This window comes from Ovis canadensis, chromosome 1, assembly GCF_042477335.2.
Source record: "Ovis canadensis isolate MfBH-ARS-UI-01 breed Bighorn chromosome 1, ARS-UI_OviCan_v2, whole genome shotgun sequence".
Taxonomy (NCBI): domain Eukaryota; kingdom Metazoa; phylum Chordata; class Mammalia; order Artiodactyla; family Bovidae; genus Ovis; species Ovis canadensis.
Genome location: NC_091245.1, coordinates 209,632,480 through 209,652,583, shown reverse-complemented (window position 1 = coordinate 209,652,583; position 20,104 = coordinate 209,632,480). Strand labels below are relative to the sequence as shown.

Here is a 20,104-nt window from a genome sequence, read left to right as displayed (position 1 = left end):
AAAGACTGTTCTATACGTCTGTGTCTCTTTTGCTGTCTCTCATATAGGGTCATTGTTACCATGTATATACGCTAATATACTGTATTGGTGTTTTTCTTTCTGACTTACTTCACTCTGTATAATAGGCACCAGTTTCATCCACCTCATTAGAACTGATTCAAATGCATTCTTTTTATTTTTTTATTTTTTTTATTTTTTATTTTTTGTACATAGTCAGCTGGCCTACCAGGTCCTTTATGCAGCTCAACATATAAGGTGACACCAAGTTAAGACAAGTGAAGTTCCAATTTGGGTACTTGCATCTCCCTCCCTGTATCCTGAGCCAGTGCCTGTCAAACCCAGGAGGGGCTTGGAGTCAGGTGTTTGATCGTGGAGAAAGCTGCTAGGGTTGGCCCAGCAGATGGGGAAGGGGATGGCATCACTTCTTCACAATCTGAATGACATCCTCGTCCTCCAACGTATGGTCTTTACCCACTTTTTGAGGATTGTGTTTCACAGACAGACCCCACACCAGAGCATATTTAAATTCTTTGATAAGATTTTTGTGAATCTTCATGCAGAAATCCTCCACAGTGGTCCTGGAGTAAGGCAGCACCACTGGGGACGTGTAATCGGGCAACTGGCCCTTGGGTTTGGTGTAAATCCTCATTAGTTTCAGATAGTCCCAGATCTTTTTCAACAGGTCATCAAAATTCCAGCGGTGATGGGCAGAGATGGGTACACAGTGAGGCACCTTATAGATAATATCCAACTCCTCAATGGAAATCTGATCAATCTTATTTAACACATAGATACAGGGGATATAGACTCTATTTCCTTCCACCACGTCAATGAGGTCATCTGCTGTGGCGTCACTACGCAGGGTCACATCGGCATTATGGATTTTGTACTCAGCCAGAATGCTCTTCACAGTTTCAGCATCCAGCTCACTCTGAGGGCAAGTGGCTGTAAGATTAATGCCTCCTTTATCCTTCTTCTTAAAGCCAATGTTGGGGGGTTTGCTGTTCAAGCGAATACCAAAGCCTTCCAGCTCATTTTCAATTATCTTCTTATGTCCCAAGGGTTTCAGGACATCCAAAACAATCAAGATCAAGTTACACGTTCTGGCCACTGCAATGACCTGACGGCCTCTACCTTTCCCATCCTTGGCACCTTCAATGATACCTGGGAGATCCAGAAGCTGGATTTTAGCACCTTTGTATCTGATGACGCCAGGCACAGTGGTCAGGGTGGTGAACTCGTAGGCTGCCACCTTGGAATATACCCCTGCCAGGTTACTGAGCAGCGTTGACTTCCCCACAGATGGAAAACCCACAAACCCAATTCGAGCATCACCCGTCTTGGCAACATCAAATCCTTCTCCTGGTCCTCCACCACCACCACCTTTTGGAGTAATGAGCTCCCTGCGAAGCTTAGCAAGACGAGCCTTAAGCAACCCTAGGTGGTGTGCTGTGGCCTTGTTCTTCTGAGTCCGAGTCATCTCGGCTTCGATCTCCGCGATCTTAGCTAGGGTGCTGCTCATGGTGGCAAGCTGCGGGGGACTCAACGGCCTCCACAGATACACTTCCCCGCCTCACAGTCGCCGGCCCAAATGCATTCTTTTTAATAGCTGAGTAATATTCCATTATGTATATGTACCACAGCCTTCTTAGTTTTATTTAGAAAGTAAAAGAAAATACATCCTCGAGGCATGAGGGCATGCCAACTCAAAAGACGTCAAGAGAAGAGAGGCACCCCACCCCCGGCCCAGTTTTGGCTCCTCTTTTTATATGTTTTTTCTCCTTCCCCTGGACCTGCCCTATGTAAACTGGGCTAGCCAGGCGTGCTGTTTGTTTTACCTGAGGTCCTCACTCCAGTCCTCAGACCTTCCTTTGTTCTATTTTCATGGGCTTTTCCCTTCCTTGTCTTTTAGCCACTGCCATTCTAGACTCCGTTTTCCTATTCTAACTGCCTAACAGTAGGAATCTAAACTGATACAGCCACTATGTAAGACAGTATGGAGATTCCTTTAAAAACTAGGAATAAAACTACCAAATGACCCAGGAATCCTACTACTAGGTATATACCCTGAGCAAACCAAAACAGAAAAGACACATGTACCCAACGTTCACTGTAGGACAATTTACAGTAGCTAGGACATGGAATCAACCTACATATCCATCGACAGATGAATGGATAAGAAGTTATGGTACATATATACAATGTAATATTAGCCATAAAAAGGAATGAATTTGAGTCAGTTCTATGAGGTGGACGAACCTAGAGCCAATTATTATACAGGGTGAAGTAAGTCAAAAAAACAAATACTGTATATTAATGTATATATATATGAAATCTAGAAAGATGATACTGATGAACCAATTGCTAGGGCAGTCGGACACAACTACACTGACTTAGCATGCAATGGAGATGCAGACATAGAGAAAAGACTTGTGGACATGGGAGTGGGGAGGAAGGAGAGGGTGGCACAAATGAAGAGAGTAGCATGGAAATATATACACTACCATATGTAAAATAGATAGCCAATGGGAATTTGCTATATAATTCAGGGAACTCAAACCAGGCTCTGTGACAACCTAGAGGGGGAGTTGGGGTGGAAGGTGGGAGGGAGGTTCAAGAAGGAGTGGACATATGTATATCTATGGCTTATTTATGTTGATATATGGCAGAAACCAACACAATATTGTGAAGCAATTATCCTCCAACTAAAAATAAATAAATAAATAAACATCTTGTAGTTTGAATTATTTCTTTAATAATGAGGATGGATTTTGGCTGGTCTAAGCATACTTTCCATTTAATATTCTTCACTTTTTTTTGAGTCAATTTAGGAGGACTTTGAATAGAACTCTGAATAGACCAAAGCTACCCTACATGCAGAGTACATCATGAGAAACGCTGGACTGGAAGAAATACAAGCTGGAATCAAGATTGCTGGGAGAAATATCAATAACCTCAGATATACAGATGACACCACCCTTATGGAAGAAAGTGAAGAGGAGCTAAAAAGCCTCTTGATGAAAGTGAAAGAGGAGAGCGAAAAAGTTGGCTTAAAGCTCAACATTCAGAAAACGAAGATCATGGCATCCGGTCCCATCACTTCATGGGAAATAGATGGGGAAACAGTGTCAGACTTTATTTTTCTGGGCTCCAAAATCACTGCAGATGGTGACTGCAGCCATGTAATTAAAAGACGCTTACTCCTTGGAAGAAAAGTTACGACCAACCTAGATAGCATATTCAAACATTACTTTGCTGACTAAGATCCGTCTAGTCAAGGCTATGGTTTTTCCTGTGGTCATATATGGATGTGGGAGTTGGACTGTGAAAAAGGCTGAGCACTGAAGAATTGATGCTTTTGAACTGTGGTACTGGAGAAGACTCTTGAGAGTCCCTTGGACTGCAAGGAGATCCAACCAGTCCATTCTGAAGGAGATCAACCCTGGGATTTCTTTGGAAGGAATGATGCTGAAGCTGAAGCTCCAGTATTTTGTCCACCTCATGCAAAGAGTTGATTCACTGGAAAAGACCCTGATGCTGGGAGGGATTGGGGGCAGGAGGAGAAGGGGACGATAGAGGATGAGATGTCTGAATGGCATCACTGACTTGATGGATGTGAATCTGAGTGAACTCTGGGAGTTGGTGATGGACAGGGAGGCCGGGCGTGCTGTGATTCATGGGGTTGCAAAGAGTCTGACATGACTGAGCGACTGAATTGAACCGAACCCTATATGGTAAAGCGTTAGTCACTCAGTCATGTCTGACTCGTTGTGACCCCATGGACTGTAGCCCACCAGGCTCCTCTGTCCACGGAATCTTCCAGGCAAAAATACTGGAGTGGGTTGCCATTCCCTTCTCCCGGGGATCTCCCTGACCCAGGGGTCGAATCCAGGTCTTCTGCATTGCAGGCAGATTCTTTACCGTCTGAGCCACCAGGGAAGCCCATATGGCAGCAAGTCATAATCTAAACCTCTTGTACCACATGCTTTTGAATGAAACCAGTGTCCTCGTTACAGGAAAAAGTGTTCAAGATTATCTTTAGATGTTAAGATACTAGACCTGCTTTAAATAAAATAAGTTTGATACATATATACTTATAAATTACATCCTTAAGGAGCATAATTTCAGTCGACCCTATAAACGATACAGCATGGTAGAAAGAGTACCAGATATACAGTAAAATAATGTGTATTCTAAAATTATTTTTGAACAAATTATTAACCTCTCTGTATCTGTTTCTTCACACACACACACACACACACACACACACACACACACACACACAATTAGAGTAGAAACCAGAGCAGAGAGTAGTTGGTGGCTTCTTCATGTATTAGTCAAAGTTCTTCTGGTTCCAAGCCCTAAATTTACTCAAGCTGGCTTAGGCAATAAAAAAGAACTTTTTTAACCAAAAAAAAAAAAAAAAGAGAGAGAGAGATGCTGAAAAATTGAAGGGAGGAGTAGTAACACATTACTAGGATGTTTTCAGTTCTACTCACTCTTTTCTGATGTACACATCCCAACCTTGACCCCAGATGAGGAATGGGCTTTGCTGAAATTGTTTATATCAGTTCTAGAACCAGAAAGAACCCGTCTACAAATATTTCTTATAAAAGTCATAGATTAATCTGTGTAAATCTTTTCCAAATGGTAATCTACAACTTTCTGAGATCCAGACAGACCTTATCTGTGGCATACCGTGTTACCAGTAACCACACATGTTATTTTGGGAAAATTGGGGGATCTAAGAAAAGCTACTTTGTAATATGCTGTTTCTTTCCCTACTTCATGTGGCTACCTTTTTTCAGCTAAGTTCTTGTGTTCTTTGCTAAACAAATCAGGAACTTAATCTGTGAGTTGGTGTATGTGTGTGCATTCACACAGAGACAGAGGATCTCTTACCACCAATCTATAATTTGCCTGAAAACACTTAAATAATCAAAATGTCCATTCTTAAAATAAAAATAAAATATCCCTAATTCAATTTCAGTCTTGCAATCGCCAGAAAGTATTTTGCTTTCATACATCTCTACTCCTTTAATTATGTTGTTCCTCATCCTAAAATACACATACTTGCCCCTCATCCTAAAATACACATACTTGCCCCCTCCTCTCCTCTCTTACCTTCATCAATTCCCACTACCTCATCCCCCAGAAACAAAAGGGGAAAGCAGATGCATAGCAGGTGTTCACAACAATAGTACTTACCATTGTGCCATATTTGTTTCTTTTTGTGTTTATTCTTTTGTTGAATGGTGTGCCAGAAAAGAGCCAGATGTGTTTTTTTCATATTTAAATATCCAGAACCTAGAGAGCATTTATTAAAAGCTGTAAATATGTATTTATTTAGAAATGGAATTTGACATAAAAATATGCCCAGGATTAAGACACCAAAGATCTAGTTGTCTTTAATGCTCTGCCCTCTCTTACCTCCCATATATTCATGTAATCATTCATACTGCTTAGTGTGGAAAAATTATTTGAAACTATGTTTAATGGTCAAGCAAACAACCAAACAAATTAAATCAAGAAATGAAAAAAAGGGTCAGCTTTCTATGCCCAACTCAAAAAGCCCCATATGTAGGACTAGTTTCTCCTAGAAGCAAAACTAGTTTCCCCATTTTCTCTCAGTTCCTCCAGTCCTACTTCAAAGATCCAGTACTTGGTCCCCTTCAAAGCCAAAAGCAGCCATCCCAGCAGAAAATGACTAGTTTCTCCTAGAAGCAAAACTAGTTTCCCCATTTTCTTTCCTCACTTCCTCCAGTCCTGCTTCAAAGATCCAGTACTTGGTCCCCTTCAAAGCCAAAAGCATCCATCCCAGCAGAAAATGAATTGAAATACACTTGGAACTGTAAAAGGCTCAAACCCCTGCTGTAGGAGTGTTATTTGGAAAGTGAAGAACAATGTTGCCTCTACACTTAACTATCACTACTCCATTCAAGGCACTAACCAAAGATGGAAAACCCCAGCCTGAGCTTTGATTACCCCTGCTTGAAATTTATTAGCATTTGATCAATGTCACTTGACAACAATGCTTATCCTCTAAAAGCAGCTACTTTTTCCTATTTTCATGGCCATATCACAGCAGTTTTAGATGTTCAAAATATGGGGTAGTAACTCTGATGGAATTAGGAAAAGGAGTGTTGCTGTTTAGTTGCTAAGTCGTATCCAACTCTTCTGCAAACTGATGGACTGTAGCACCCCTGGCTCCTCTGTCCATGGAATTTCCCAGGCAACGATACTGGAGTGGGTTATTTCATCTTTCTCCAGGAGATCTTCCCCAACCAGGGATCCAACCCACGTGTCCTGCACTCGCAGGCAGATTATTTTACCACTGAGCCACCAGGGAAGCCCAAGAAGAGTAGCCAGATCCAATAGCAATGTTACTCAAGAATGGCTTTATAAGGGGACATTCTCAGAGTAGGTGCCACATCTGCTTCTCAGCCACTAGCTTCTCAGTCTCTCCAGAGATAATTAGATCCTTAATAACAGATCAACTCTAACTAAAATCACATACCTTATTTATCAGAAGGTCCATATAGTTTCTTTTTAGAAGTCAGTTTTCCTTTTCAGTGACAGCACCCTCTTTCCTAAAAATAGCTATTGTCTGAAGCTATAGCTTAACACAAGTCAGTCTGTACCACTGATTAAACTTTCCTGATGTGCTCCTCATGACTTGAAAGTTATTATCTTTTAAAGTTACACTCATTGTTTCATTTTCTGGAGTCTCAATAAACTGTTTACCTATTTGCCTGGGTTTTTCCCAAAATAGTGTGGAGGCATTCACTATATTCTGACTGGATCTTCTATCCAGGTGGTGAGAGGGCAAACTAAATTCCCCAATATACATAACTGAAGATGTGACAGAATAACCACCGCTATTTATTTTTGTTCAAGAGGACGATACTAAACTACACGATTTAAGTAGTACAGACGTCTGATATATTTTAATAAAACAAAGTCACATTATTTTAATATTAAAGACAAGCCTTCTAAATGATAAAAAATACTTTCTCCAGCAACTCTGCCGGTGTATATCTATTCAGTGGTAGGTTGAAATTCTAACTCTAGCATTTTGCCAGCTGGTGATATTGAGCAATATACTGAGAGTCTCTGGGCTTGTTTCCTCAGTAGAGCGGTTAGGATCCAAAGTCAGTAAGTGTGGGGTAGGAGGTGAGAGCCTGTCATAATTATCTTCGAAAAATCACTTGAATTACACAGTAAACCTTATGGGCACTAAATTTTGAGAAAACACTTAAACTACAACAAATAAAAAGGAATGTATATATACATTTGGGGCTTTCTAGGTAGCTAGTGGGTAAAAAATCCGCCTGCCAACACAGGAGAGGGGGTTCGATCCCTGTGTGGGGAAGATCCCTGAAGAAGGAAATCGCAACCCACTCCAATATTCTTGCCTGGAAAATTCCATGTCCAGAGAAGCCCGGAGGGCTACCAGTCCCTTGGTTGGCAAAAAAAAGTCCGACACGACTTAGCGACTAAAGAACAAAACAAAATATGCATATGTCTAGGCATTAAAGTCATTCTGGTTTTAACACTAAAATCACTAACAGTGAACAGGGTACGGCTAGAAAACACAGCTGCAGTGTTTAATAAATGTTAATGTTCTTCCTTTCTTCTGCCCTAAAGCCTAACAGGAAGTCTCCCAGAGCAGTCGTTTAAATGCGGTTATGCCTGAGGCATAGATACTTATCCAGCGATAAGGTAAGAAACTTTGTAACAGTTCAGGGTTCTTTTCCTGACACTGGCACTTAGAAGCGCCTCGCTAAACACAAGGATGAATTATTATTTACCACAGATTAGAACTTGGGCCATTTCAATGTAATAACACCTCAGAAATTTTAAAACGGAAACTTGTTACACACCTATCTCAGAGCCACAACCGGCCCTAAACTCCTGAAAAGTCTTGCCCCACTCCTCCCGGCTTCCGTAATCTCGCTCAATTTCGCGATACCAAAACTGCGCTCCGCAGCACCGCCGCTGGGGGCGGTTCCAGAACACTTCCGGGAGGCCACTCGGGAGGTGTCTGCGATGTGTGCTTCCGGCGGCTTCCAGGCCGCTTCCTCAGCCTCCTCGACCACGGCCTGAAGTTGTGGGCACCGAACCGGGGGCTAGCAGCCCACTGGCCTTTGGTCACGACAGTCTCTAGCCATGGACCGAGACCTCTTGCGGCAGTCACTAAATTTCCACGGCCCGTCTTTGCTCTCCCTGCTCCGGAGCGAACAGCAGGACAACCCGCACTTCCGGAGCCTCCTGGGGTCGGTGGCCGACCCTGCCCGGGGCCCGCCGGGCCAGCAGCAGTTCCCGGGCAGGTAATGGCACGGCGGCGCCGCTGCGAGACGGGAGAGGGGAGGCAGCTCCGGGCTTCATTACCGCAGTCCGGCTCCTGAGCCGAGGCTGTGAGCACGTGAGGACTGCGGCGCAGGTTTCGAGGGCAGGGTGCAGGAGGGTACCTTCTCCCTAATGTGGGCAATGCGGGATGTGGGTTGAACTTTTAAATCTAGTACTGCCACCAGAGGCGCGGATTCTTTAGCTAAAATCTTTGGGGCTTGTGTATATCTGGAACAGCGCGGCTGTGTGTTTAAGTTTCCGCGCCCTCCATCTACAGACTGGCGTATGAGGGGATCCCTGGTTAAAACTTTTTCGGAGGATGTGTGGCCAACAGCTTAGGATGGTCACGATTGGGCGATGAAAGCAGAGAGCAGAAGCTTGTACGTACTAAAAAGTTATGCAGAAAAACCAGTTTTCATAAATTTTGTTTTCTTTTTAAGAAAAGAGAGGAGAGTTGACAACATTGAAATACAAAAATTCATTTCCAAAAAAGCGGATCTGCTTTTTGCACTTTCCTGGAAATCAGATGCACCTACAACTGCTGAAGTTAGTGAAGACAATGATGGTGTGTTTAGTCTTAAAATCGTTGCGTTTTGGTTTAACAGCACTTTGATGAAGCAGAACACAGAGCTGTTGTTAGTAATTTTGTTACTTATTTTTTCAGATTATTATGCAGTCATGCCACCGTTAGAGCAATTCATGGAGATACCTACTATGGACCGGAGAGAGCTGTTTTTTCGAGATATTGAACGTGGTGATATAGTGATTGGAAGAATTAGTTCCATTCGGGAATTTGGGTTTTTCATGGTGTTAATTTGTTTAGGCAGTGGCATTATGAGAGATATATCCCACTTAGAAATCACAGTAAGTTACTCACCTTTTAGTTATTTGATTGTTTTTGTTTTTGATAAAAATGTCATCTCAGTGCAAAAATTATATCTTTTCATCCAGCTGTAATTAAGTGTACTCTGCAGACCTAGTTTTGAGAATTAAATAAGTATTAATAGAAAAATTAAGTACTTTTTTACTTTTAAAAAAATTATTAGCCGTAATGGAATTACAGTTTCTGCCACTGTTTCTAGTTTGGGGGATTTGGTCCTTTGGCTGGCAGAAGTGGGGTCCTGTTTTAAGTGCTCAGATATTAGTGGACCTGGTGAGATTCATTAGTAGCCTGGGTTATCTCTTCTAGCTGAAAAGTCTTTAATTATTTAGTACTCAGCATTAGATACTTGCATGTGGATAATTTAGAAACAAGTTCCTGTCTTTTCTGTATATTTCCAATAATTAAGTGATTTGTACATCATGATACTTTGCCCAAGGTGAATAGATATAAATTTGAAATACACTATGTCGCTTTTAATTTGAAAGGTTTGCTATTAAGACAGATAGGGAAGAAAACCAGAAGATACCGCAAACTCGATAACACCGAAACCTAGAAGAATTCACGTTTCATATTCTTGGAAGTCTCCTACTTTCTGGACACATTTTAATTTTATATTTAAGAAGCACAAAATATCTTTTTGTTTCATCATACATACTTATATTCTGTTTCTAAAACTAATTGCAAGTTTCATGAGAGTTTAGCTTTGACCTGAACCAGAAAACTTTTTTTACTTATGTTTGGGCACAGAAATTTAAATTTAGACTCTAGGGTGCTAGTTGTTTTCTTAATGTTCCTTTCAAGTCTTAGCTGTTTATACTGAACTGCTAGAATAAAAGAAGACACTTCTCTCTGAAGAATAGAATGTCTAGTGTTTTACAGTGCTTCTTGTTGCAGGCTCTATGTCCACTAAGAGACGTGCCTTCAATCAGTAACCATGGGGATCCTTTATCATATTACCAAACTGGTGACATCATTCGAGGTGATGAGTTTCCTCATATTAGTGAAAAAAGTAACTGTGGTTATGTTTATGTTAGTTTGCATTGCTTTGCTAATCAACTTAATTTTCTTATTTTTTAAGCTGGAATCAAGGATATTGACAGATACCATGAAAAGCTTGCAGTGTCTCTATATAGCTCATCTCTTCCACCACACCTATCTGGTATTAAGTTAGGTGTAATTAGTTCTGAAGAACTTCCTTTGTACTACAGGTAATTTTATCCACATTGTCTCAACAAGTTAATTGAAAAACAGTTTCTTGGCTAAAAAATTGCAAATTTTGCCCAACTTCTAACAAGAAGGTAGAATTCTAATTTCTCTTATTTCAAAATATGCTAATTTTATTTTTATAACCCATAAATCGGTTCAAACTTGGCAAAAGGAACCAAATCACAATTGCCACACTTTCATGTACAAAAATAGACTGAATATTTAAATCCCATATAATAATATTATTTCCATAATTAAAATGGGACATGCTATTTAATTGTCTTAATCATCTATATTTTGTGTTTTTTTTTTTTTTTTTTTTTTTTTTTAAGGAAAAGCGTTGAACTAAATAGCAATTCTTTGGAATCCTATGAGAATATCATGCAGAGTTCTTTGGGATTTGTTAATCCAGGAGTAGTTGAATTCCTTTTAGGAAAACTAGGAATAGATGAATCTAATCCACCATCTTTAATGAGAGGCCTTCAAAGGTATAGTAAATCAGTATTTGTTCTGTTAAGTGGTGAGGTCTGTGGTGCTGATGTGAGAAGCTGCATAACTGAAGAACATAATTGATTATCCTAAGCCTGGTGGCAGCAGTATGCCAAAGTTTGAATGAACTAGGTTATCCTTTCTCCTTCTGGAGTGGAGTCTTATCGGTGATTGATATGTGCCGTGTGACCAGGTAGATGCAGAAAAAATTTATAAGATGCAGAAAATTTACAAGAATTTCATGTATATGCTAACGGAAAATACTTCTTAATAATAATAGTCATTCCTGAGAGTCCAAAAATTTCGCATTATAAATGGGAATACAAGTTTCTTGCTTGAGATTCAGTTTTTATCTGTCAGGTAAAGTGAGATGTAGTTACCCAAAAAAGTATTTACATTTTGACTTTTATTTTCTTTAATAGCAAAAATTTCTCTGAGGATGATTTTGCTTCTGCGTTAAGGAAGAAGCAGTCTGCATCATGGGCTTTAAAATGGTATGAAGATTTTGTCATTCAACAATTGCATTATTTAACCTAACAGGTTAAGTTAAGGCAAGCATGCTTATGTAATCTTTAAGACAAAATTTGTTTATAAATGAATTTAAATGATACCTTTTTGAGATTAGCTTTTTTATAGATAGAAATGCTAGTATGTTGTAAACTTTAAAGATTTACATTTTAGCCAATGTTTTTTTAATTTTGTTAAAAAGGGATTAGTATATTGATATCTGGATTTCATAAATATTTGTTACAAAATTATCTAAAGACTGTTTCTTAGTTATACTGAGAATATTGAAGACTGATAACTAGTAAATTTGGTTTGCTTTAAAATTTTATTTACACTAACATTTTGTTTGGATATTCTGTGAAATATTTGTTATATATGCTTTAAAATATATTTTTAGTGTGAAGATTGGAGTGGATTATTTTAAGGTTGGACGCCATGTGGATGCTATGAATGAATACAATAAGGCTCTGGAAATAGACAAACAAAATGTGGAAGCTTTGGTAGCTCGTGGTGCATTGTAAGTGGATCATGGGTTTTGAGGAATATTTACAAGATAAATGTATATAAGATTTATGAATAGCTCACAAGATAAATTCCTCTAATTTTGTCTCATATCTATAGATATGCAACAAAAGGAAGTCTAAACAAAGCAATAGAAGATTTTGAACTTGCACTGGAAAACTGTCCAACTCACAGAAATGCAAGAAAATACCTCTGCCAGACACTTGTAGAAAGAGGAGGGCAGTAAGTGTCAGATTTGCTTAATAGTAGAGATCTAATATTTAATAGCCAACTATAAAATCTTGAACTTAAAGAAATCACATCTTTGACTTAGTTCAGATACTCTTAGTTTCAGTTTTGATTGAAAATGTTTTTTAAATATAGTTCTTTTTACATTCTCTGGTCCTTTTATTCTTCCTTATTAGTTACTTTCTTCATGATTGGAGATATTTTAGTGTCTTGAGTTCACTGTTCTGAGTATGTATTATAATACATAGAAAGTTAATAGGTAAATCTTATCCTGGACACACACCAAAAGCTTTTGTTTAATAGAAATTTCTAACTCATTTCATCATTCTAGTAATTATAATGCCAAAAATATAAATTGAGAACTCTGTAGTTCATTGTACATAAGATTTCACTGTTGTAGTCAACTTATTGCTCTACTTTGTCTAATAAAATCCATGAACTTAGATTAAATGAAGAGGAAAACATTAAGAACAAACCCTGTAACGTAACCTATATTATACTGTCCTGAGATACTGGCATAGTACTTGGCATAATGACTAACAGACTAGTCTAACTTATAAAATATTTTGAAGAAATATAGTACTTTTAACATAAATAATTTCGTAACATCCTGCTTTAATAATTAAGGGCCAGCATCTTCTTTGCTATCATTTTTTCTTAAATAGAATCATCCCCTTTCTGCCTCATGAATTTGCCAGATCATTACAGTTTGTATGATCATTTCAGAACTCCATATAAATGAAATTTTGCAATGTTTGTTTTTAACTGATAAGAACTTCTACTTGGACCCAAGTGATTGGAGCAGCTTTTTTCTTTCTTACATAGCTTACATAACTGTGCTTAGTCGTTCAGTTGTGTCTGACTCTTTTCGACCCAATGGATTGTAGCCTGCTAGGCTCCTCTGTCCATGGGGATTCTCCAGGCAAGAATACTGGTGTGGGTTGCCATGCCCTGCTCCAGGAGATCTTCCCAACCCAGGGATCAGACCCAGGTCTCCCGCATTGCTGGCAGATTCTTTACCGTCTGAGCCACCAGGGAAGCCCCTAGGTACATAGGTAATGCCTCGTTAGATGTGGTTGTCTTACTATTCACATACTTGTGATTTTTAGCTCTGTGAATGGCAACACCATCTATTGGGTCATCCAGTCGAGAAATCTTGATCATCTTTGGCTTATTCCTTCCTCCCCTCATCCTATCTGACACAGAAGTGATTGCATTGAAACTACTGGGTTTATTCATTTGTTTTACAGTGAATACCTTTTCTTACTTTCTAAAAACTGAAAGTATTGTGCAAAATCCTTTCACTGATCTGTGTCTAAACTTTCTAATTCTGATATTTCATAACATAGACTTGTGAGCATCATCTAATAATGATGACTATTATCCTTTCTGCAAGCTGGTTGTGATATGTGTGCCTTGGTATTTGTGATGTTAGCAGTGAATTTTCTGGAAAAATTGTTCTGTAGAAAGGAAAACTCTTCATAAACTACTAGGAGAAGCCAGCCTACATAATTCTGTGCTAAAGTTCAAGATCATAACTAAATTTCAGAGGTTGATAGTGTGTTTTCACAAATTATACTAAAATGCCACTGCTTGACCTACAATATGGCTTTAGTTATCAGTAATGAATTCCTGTTTGTTTTTATTTGTTTAATTGAGATTTAGTTGACACGTAACTTTATGTTAGTTTCAGGTTATGTTCAACACAGGATTCAGTTTATGTATATATTGTGAAGAGTTGACCATTGTGTCTGGTCATCATCACACAGTTATGTTTGTTTTTTTTTCTTGTGATGAGAACTTTTAAGATGTACTCTTTGCAACTTTCAAATATACAGTATGGTACTAACTCTAATCACCATGCTGTATATTACATTCTCAGGACTTTATTTTATACCTGGAAGTTTATAAAATGAATCATTTTCACCCATTTTACCTGCCCCCAACCCCATATCCAGCAATCACCAGTCTCTGTATCTTTGAGTTCAGTTTCTCTGATTGGTTTTATGTAGTTTTATATTGTCTTTTACAACAACACTAACAAAAAAATAGCAGAAGCACAGTATTTAAGTATTGTTCAATTTGGAAAATAATTTGCTAAACATAGTTTTCCCTCATGAACTCACATAAGCTTCTGCCCTATATGCATATTTGAGAACTCCTAATTTTTACCAAAAAAGCTAAATTTTTCTTTCGAATTTAGGTTAGAAGAAGAAGAAAAGTTTTTAAATGCTGAAAGTTATTATAAGAAAGCTTTGGCTTTGGATGAAACTTTCAAAGATGCAGAGGATGCTTTGCAGAAGCTTCATGTATATATGCAGGTGATTCTTTATTTCCTCTTAGAAATGTAGTCATTTTTAAGATTAATGCCAAAACTTCTAGGGAAACTATTCTAGATCACTTAATTATGGCATTATGAAAAGTTTTTTAGATACAGCTTTTCTTAATTGGGTTTGACATTACTTCATAGTTTTGTTGAGAAAATTTCCTTTGCCTGTTTGGTATGAAGTTGTCCTTGTAGAATTGTCCTTGTAGTGAGCTTTCCTGATGGTTACAAAATTCAGTATTATTACTGTAATTGAGCTAATTATAAAAACCATTCTGAAAAATATTTTAAACTGTCTTTTCCTGTAATACTGATGATGATGTTTTCTCATGCATTTTCTTCTGAATTGGACCATTGCTGCTGTGTCTGACATCTGGTGCTGCTCATCCCTATCCTCAAACTGGAAAATGATTTCTTATGTAACCATGCATCCAACTGGGCTGTGCTATTTTTTAAATGGTTTGTATTTGAACATGGTGATTCCCCTCTCAACTCACCATATTGGGATTTCTTCCTTTGAATTTTATTTATAAAATTTGTGTCCTGTTTCAATTTTTAATGGTTTTTTAAATATATATATTTTTTCATGTATTTTATTTTTTCTTTTTCTTGCACTCTGGGTCATGGGTATCAATGCAATGGCTTCCCTTTTTTTCCCATGGAATACCAACTGCAATATGGTCCTCAATACTGTTCTGGCTGTTTAATGATTAATGCCAAACACCTGTGATTAATTTTTATATGTTAAAAATACTTTTTTAATGCTGGATATATGGTGATTTGGGTATACCACATTTGGTTTCTGGTTGGGGGGTGGGTTGGTCTTTTGAAAACTGGATTTTACATATTCTGCTATTTTTAACGTGTGGTTTTTTCCGATATCTGGGTTCTAAAAGAAATCTTTGGAATTAAGAGAAAAACAAGCTGAAAAGGAAGAAAAGCAGAAAACAAAGAAAATAGAAACAAGTGCAGAAAAGTTGCGTAAGCTCTTAAAAGAGGAGAAAAGGTAAACTATAATATTCAGTATTTTTAAACTTAAAGCAAGTACTCAGTTCAACCAAAGTGCCATTTGGGAGATAAAGTAAGTAAAAAAGTGTTTCAAGTCATAATCAATGATTCTTAGCAAGTATGTATACCATAAGTTTTTCTGTAAAAGAGATAGAGCAAAGTAGAATGGATGGCTAGAGTTCTGCAAAAAAAAAAAAAAAAAAGAATTAAAATGTTATTTTAACTATCTGTATTTTAGGGAGAAATGTTTCAAAATTAGAGCAGTAGTTCTCAACTGGGTGTGATTTCCCATGGGACATTTTTGGTTTTCATAACTGGTAGGTGTTACTGGTATATAGTGGATAGAGATCAGAGATGCTGCTAAACTTAAACAATGATGTAGAATTTCCCCACTGCCACCCTACCCTCCAAGCAAAGTTATTTGGCCAAAAATGTTTATAGTCCTGAGGTGGTAAAACCATGAACTAGACATAGCCAAATGTAAAACTTCAGTTCTCCTTTATGTATTCAGATGCTCTTAAATTTTTAAGGTAATTTTAGAAATGTCACTGTGTATTTGAAAAATGATGGATTTGGTTACAGTGACAATTGTCTACACAAGTATTTTTTCCCAAAAGTCATGACTAAGGGTAAAATTGGATATTGTAGTAAAAACTAAACTTATTACTATAATTCTTATATAGGCTGCAAACTTTTATGAAATCTTTAAATAGAGAATAAAATAGAACTAAAATCTTTATGGGTAATTAAACATTTTTATACTCAACATATCTGATGAGTTAACTACATTTTTTTAGGCTAAAGAAAAAAAGAAGAAAATCAACTTCTTCTTCAAGTGTTTCTTCTGCTGATGAATCACTTTCTTCTTCATCCTCCTCTTCATCTTCTGGTCACAGAAGGCATAAGAAACATAAGAGGAACCGCTCAGAGTCTTCTCGAAGTTCTAAAAGGCATTCAGCTAAGGCATCCTCAAATCAGATAGATCAGAATAAGAAAGATGAGTGCTTCCCAGTTCCAGCTAATACGTCAGCATCTTTTCTTAACCAAAAACAAGAAGTGGAAAAACTATTGGAAAAGCAGGATAGGTTACCATATCAAAAGAAACAGGTAAAAGAAAAAGATAAATGTTCTTTCTCATCATCTTCTGTTGAAATTCCGGATGATTTTGGAGGTAGGTCTGAAGATCCAAGAGATTTTTATGATAGCTATAAAACTCAGGCAGGTAGTAGCAGAACAGAAAAGCCATATAAATCAGAAAGACATTTTTCTAGTAGAAGAGATTCCTCAGATTCTTTTTATAGGAATTCAGAGGATAAGGTAAAAATGTATGGTTATAGAAGATTTGAAAAAGATACAGAAGGAAGAAAAGAGCACTATAGAAAGTGGGAACCAGGTTCCACGAGACATGCTACTTCACCAGCAAGCTCAGACTACTGTTGGAAGTCAGGAGAAAAATATAAGAAATCCACTTACTCTGGATCACGTGATCTAAGTAGACATGAGCAAAGATATCAATTAAATAAAAATCAAGGAGAATATGAAAGAGAGGGTAATTATGAGGAGGATATTAAAACAGAGATTCAGGGAGAGGGACTCAATAGCAAAGACCATTCAGAAGGTGGAGTTAAAAAAAATTTACCTCAAAATTTACTCAATATATTTAATCAGATAGCTGCATTTGAGAAAGAAAAAGGAAATAAGCCAAAAAACTAATATGCCAAGGGTATCCTCAACATTACACTAAAGACTTTTAATAAAATATTTGGATCTTTTAGTAATACAGTCCAGTGCAGAAATCTGCTCCCGTGGTTATTTTATTTGTAGACATTATGGAAATCAATTGCTTTTTATAGCGGTTCTCAAAGTATATTTGTTTCAGTTATAGGTCCTCTTTTCATAGCTGATTTTTTTAATGTGTGTATGTTATGTACAGTTATTTCTTATTCTGATGATTTAAACTTCTTCACCTAAAGATAACTCTCAAAGTATTGTTTCTTCATTGTACTATGGTATGTTAGAATTCCTCAGGTTCACCTTATCCTGCTGTTTGACAAAATATTAAATTTGTGCATTGAACACTTGGATCATTTTTATGAAAAATTATTTCATTCTGTTAAAAGTTCTTGACTTTCTAAAGAGGTTATTTGAATGCTAAATACCATTTTATAATCGTTATTTGTTTAAAGGTTGATTTTCTTGCATAACATTTTTAAATGGTAGACAGATATGTGTCTTGTCTAATTGACCTCTAAAGCCTGATTTAATTACAATGATTTATGTTCCAGATGTTTTAAAGTACTCTAGGAATAAAGCCATGAAAGTTGAATAGGGGCCCATTTTGCTCATCTCTCTTTTTTTCTTCCTTGCTAGCAGTGTAGCCATAAGAAATTTCTTTAAATACTGACAAGACCATACATTCCAGGCAAGAATAGATCAGAGTAGGAAAGAGTCCTGGCAAAAGCAGCAGTGGCAAGTGAAGCACACTATAAATGTGGTCTTCCACTAAGGGAAAGGAAGTTAGGAAACTGTCCTAGTATTGCAGATGTCCAGTTGAGTGTGTTTTTTGATAGCCTGGAGCTGGCTTCCATTTCTGCTTTTCTTCCTAGAGTCTGAATAAATGATTCAGCTGACAGAAGCTGGACTTACTCAGAATTAATTTCAGCAACTAGAGCTGAAGAAGGAAGAAACTTGGATCATAATGATTCTTCCCAAATTATTAAAAACAGTATAGATGAGAATAGAGAGAGTATACATAGGAGTCATAGGTGTTTAGAATCTCATAGGCTTTAGAATGTTTCCAATTCATGATGACACTGGATGGGTGGGTTGAAGGGTAGCAAGTATCCCCATCTACAAATATCTAAGTGACAGAGAATGCTGGGGAAGAAGACACTTAGTACTTGTTCTCAGTTCTTGCCAGCAATAAAATACCAAAACTTAATATAACTTAGTTCAGTTCAGTTGCTCAGTCATGTCCGACTCTTTGTGACCCCGTGAATTGCAGCATGCCTGGCCTCCCTGTCCATCACCAACTCCTGGAGTTTGCTCAAACTCATGTCCGTCGAGTTGGTGATGCCATCCAGCCATCTCATCCTCTGTTGTCCCCTTCTGCCCCCAATCCCTCCCAGCATCAGAGTCTTTTCCTGTGAGTCAACTCTTGGCATCAGGTGGCCAAAGTATTGGAGTTTCAGCTTCAGCATCAGTCCTTCCAATGAACACCCAGGACTGGTCTCCTTTAGGATGGACTGGTTGGATCTCCTTGCAGTCCAAGGAACTCTCAAGAGTCTTCAACACCACAGTTCAAAAGCATCAATTCTTGGGCGCTCAGCTTTCTTCACAGTCCAACTCTCACATCCATACATGACCACTGGAAAAACCAACCGTAGCCTTGACTAGATGGACCTTTGTTGGTAAAGTAATGTCTCTGCTTTTTAATATGCTATCTAGATTGGTCATAATTTTCCTTCCAAGGAGTAAGCGTCTTTTAATTTCATGGCTGCAATCACCATCTGCAGTGATTTTGGAGCCCCCCAAAATAAAGTCAGCCACTATTTCCACTGTTTCCCCATCTATTTCCCATGAAGTGATGGGACTAGATGCCATGATCTTCGTTTTCTGAATGTTGAGCTTTAAGCCAACATTTTCACTCTCCTTTCACTTTCATCAAGAGGCTTTTTAGTTCCTCTTCACTTTCTGCCATAACGGTGGTGTCATCTGCATATCTGAGGTGATTGATATTTCTCCCTGCAGTCTTGATTCCAGCTTGTGCTTCTTCCAGTCCAGCGTTTCTCATGATATACTCTAACTTAACCATTCCACAAATACTGTGCTAGGCTTTGGTTGGTGGCTCAATGATAGGTAGAAGCTACTGTGCAATTCCAGGGCTTCCCTGATGGCTCAGTTAGTGAAGAATCCACCTGCAATGCAGGAGACTCCAGTTCAATTCCTGGGTAGGAAAGATCCGCTGGAAAAGGGATAGGCTACCCACTATGCTATTCTTGGCCTGGAGAATTCCATGGACTATATAGTCCATGGGGTCACAAAGAGTCAGACATCACTGAGCGACTTTACAGTTTTACTATGCAATTCCAGTGTGTTGGGCCCTGTGCCTTTATATAAATTATCTGATTTCAATCAACTTAACATAACTTTTACTGTCTCCATATTATAAATGAGAAAAAAAGCATAGAGAAGTAACTTTCCCAAGGTCACAGTACTAGTCCCTGCCTGCTTGGAATATACTTCAACTTCCAAGTAATTTGCAAAGTAAAATAGGGCAAAGAATGAGAATTTTGGTGAACATTCAAAGTGATGGTAAGATTAATCAGTTCTTATATTTCACAAATCTCACTGGAATAATGTTTTACAAAAAAAAAATCAGCTTTTTAGCCATCTTATTCATTGGACTTGGCTGTGCCTTTTGCTGCCTATTACAAGAAATGACAATACACCAGTGATCCAGAGAAACAGGTTTACTACCATTACTGCCTTTCAGAAGGAATTGCAAGTGACAGTTGTAAACAATGACGGTTTTTGTAAGAAATACTTTTTCCCAAGATTTGAAGGAGAAAGTACTCATTTAAGTA

The 20,104-nt window shown here is 38.0% G+C and overlaps 1 protein-coding gene and 1 pseudogene across 5 annotated transcripts; one reads left to right on the top strand and one right to left on the bottom strand.

Annotated features, from left to right (window-relative positions):
• Positions 1-213: 213 nt before the first annotated feature.
• LOC138423474 (developmentally-regulated GTP-binding protein 1 pseudogene) lies at positions 214-1,536 on the bottom strand (annotated as a pseudogene).
• A 6,429-nt stretch (positions 1,537-7,965) lies between these two features.
• TTC14 (tetratricopeptide repeat domain 14) lies at positions 7,966-17,602 on the top strand. Of its 5 annotated transcripts, none has more exons than XM_069559316.1 (12): positions 7,966-8,330; positions 8,790-8,914; positions 9,014-9,213; positions 10,127-10,211; positions 10,311-10,440; positions 10,771-10,926; positions 11,350-11,421; positions 11,832-11,951; positions 12,056-12,178; positions 14,388-14,505; positions 15,407-15,516; positions 16,316-17,602. In XM_069559316.1, the coding sequence occupies exons 1-12, from the start codon at positions 8,170-8,172 to the stop codon at positions 17,229-17,231; spliced, it is 2,316 nt and encodes a 771-aa protein (XP_069415417.1). In that variant the 5' UTR covers positions 7,966-8,169; the 3' UTR covers positions 17,232-17,602. The 5 variants fall into 5 exon arrangements, 3 of the variants coding, with proteins under 3 accessions (XP_069415417.1, XP_069415425.1, XP_069415430.1); XR_011250265.1 differs by having other exon boundaries at positions 7,995-8,330; positions 14,388-14,969; XM_069559324.1 differs by having other exon boundaries at positions 8,002-8,330; positions 8,795-8,914.
• Positions 17,603-20,104: the final 2,502 nt, after the last annotated feature.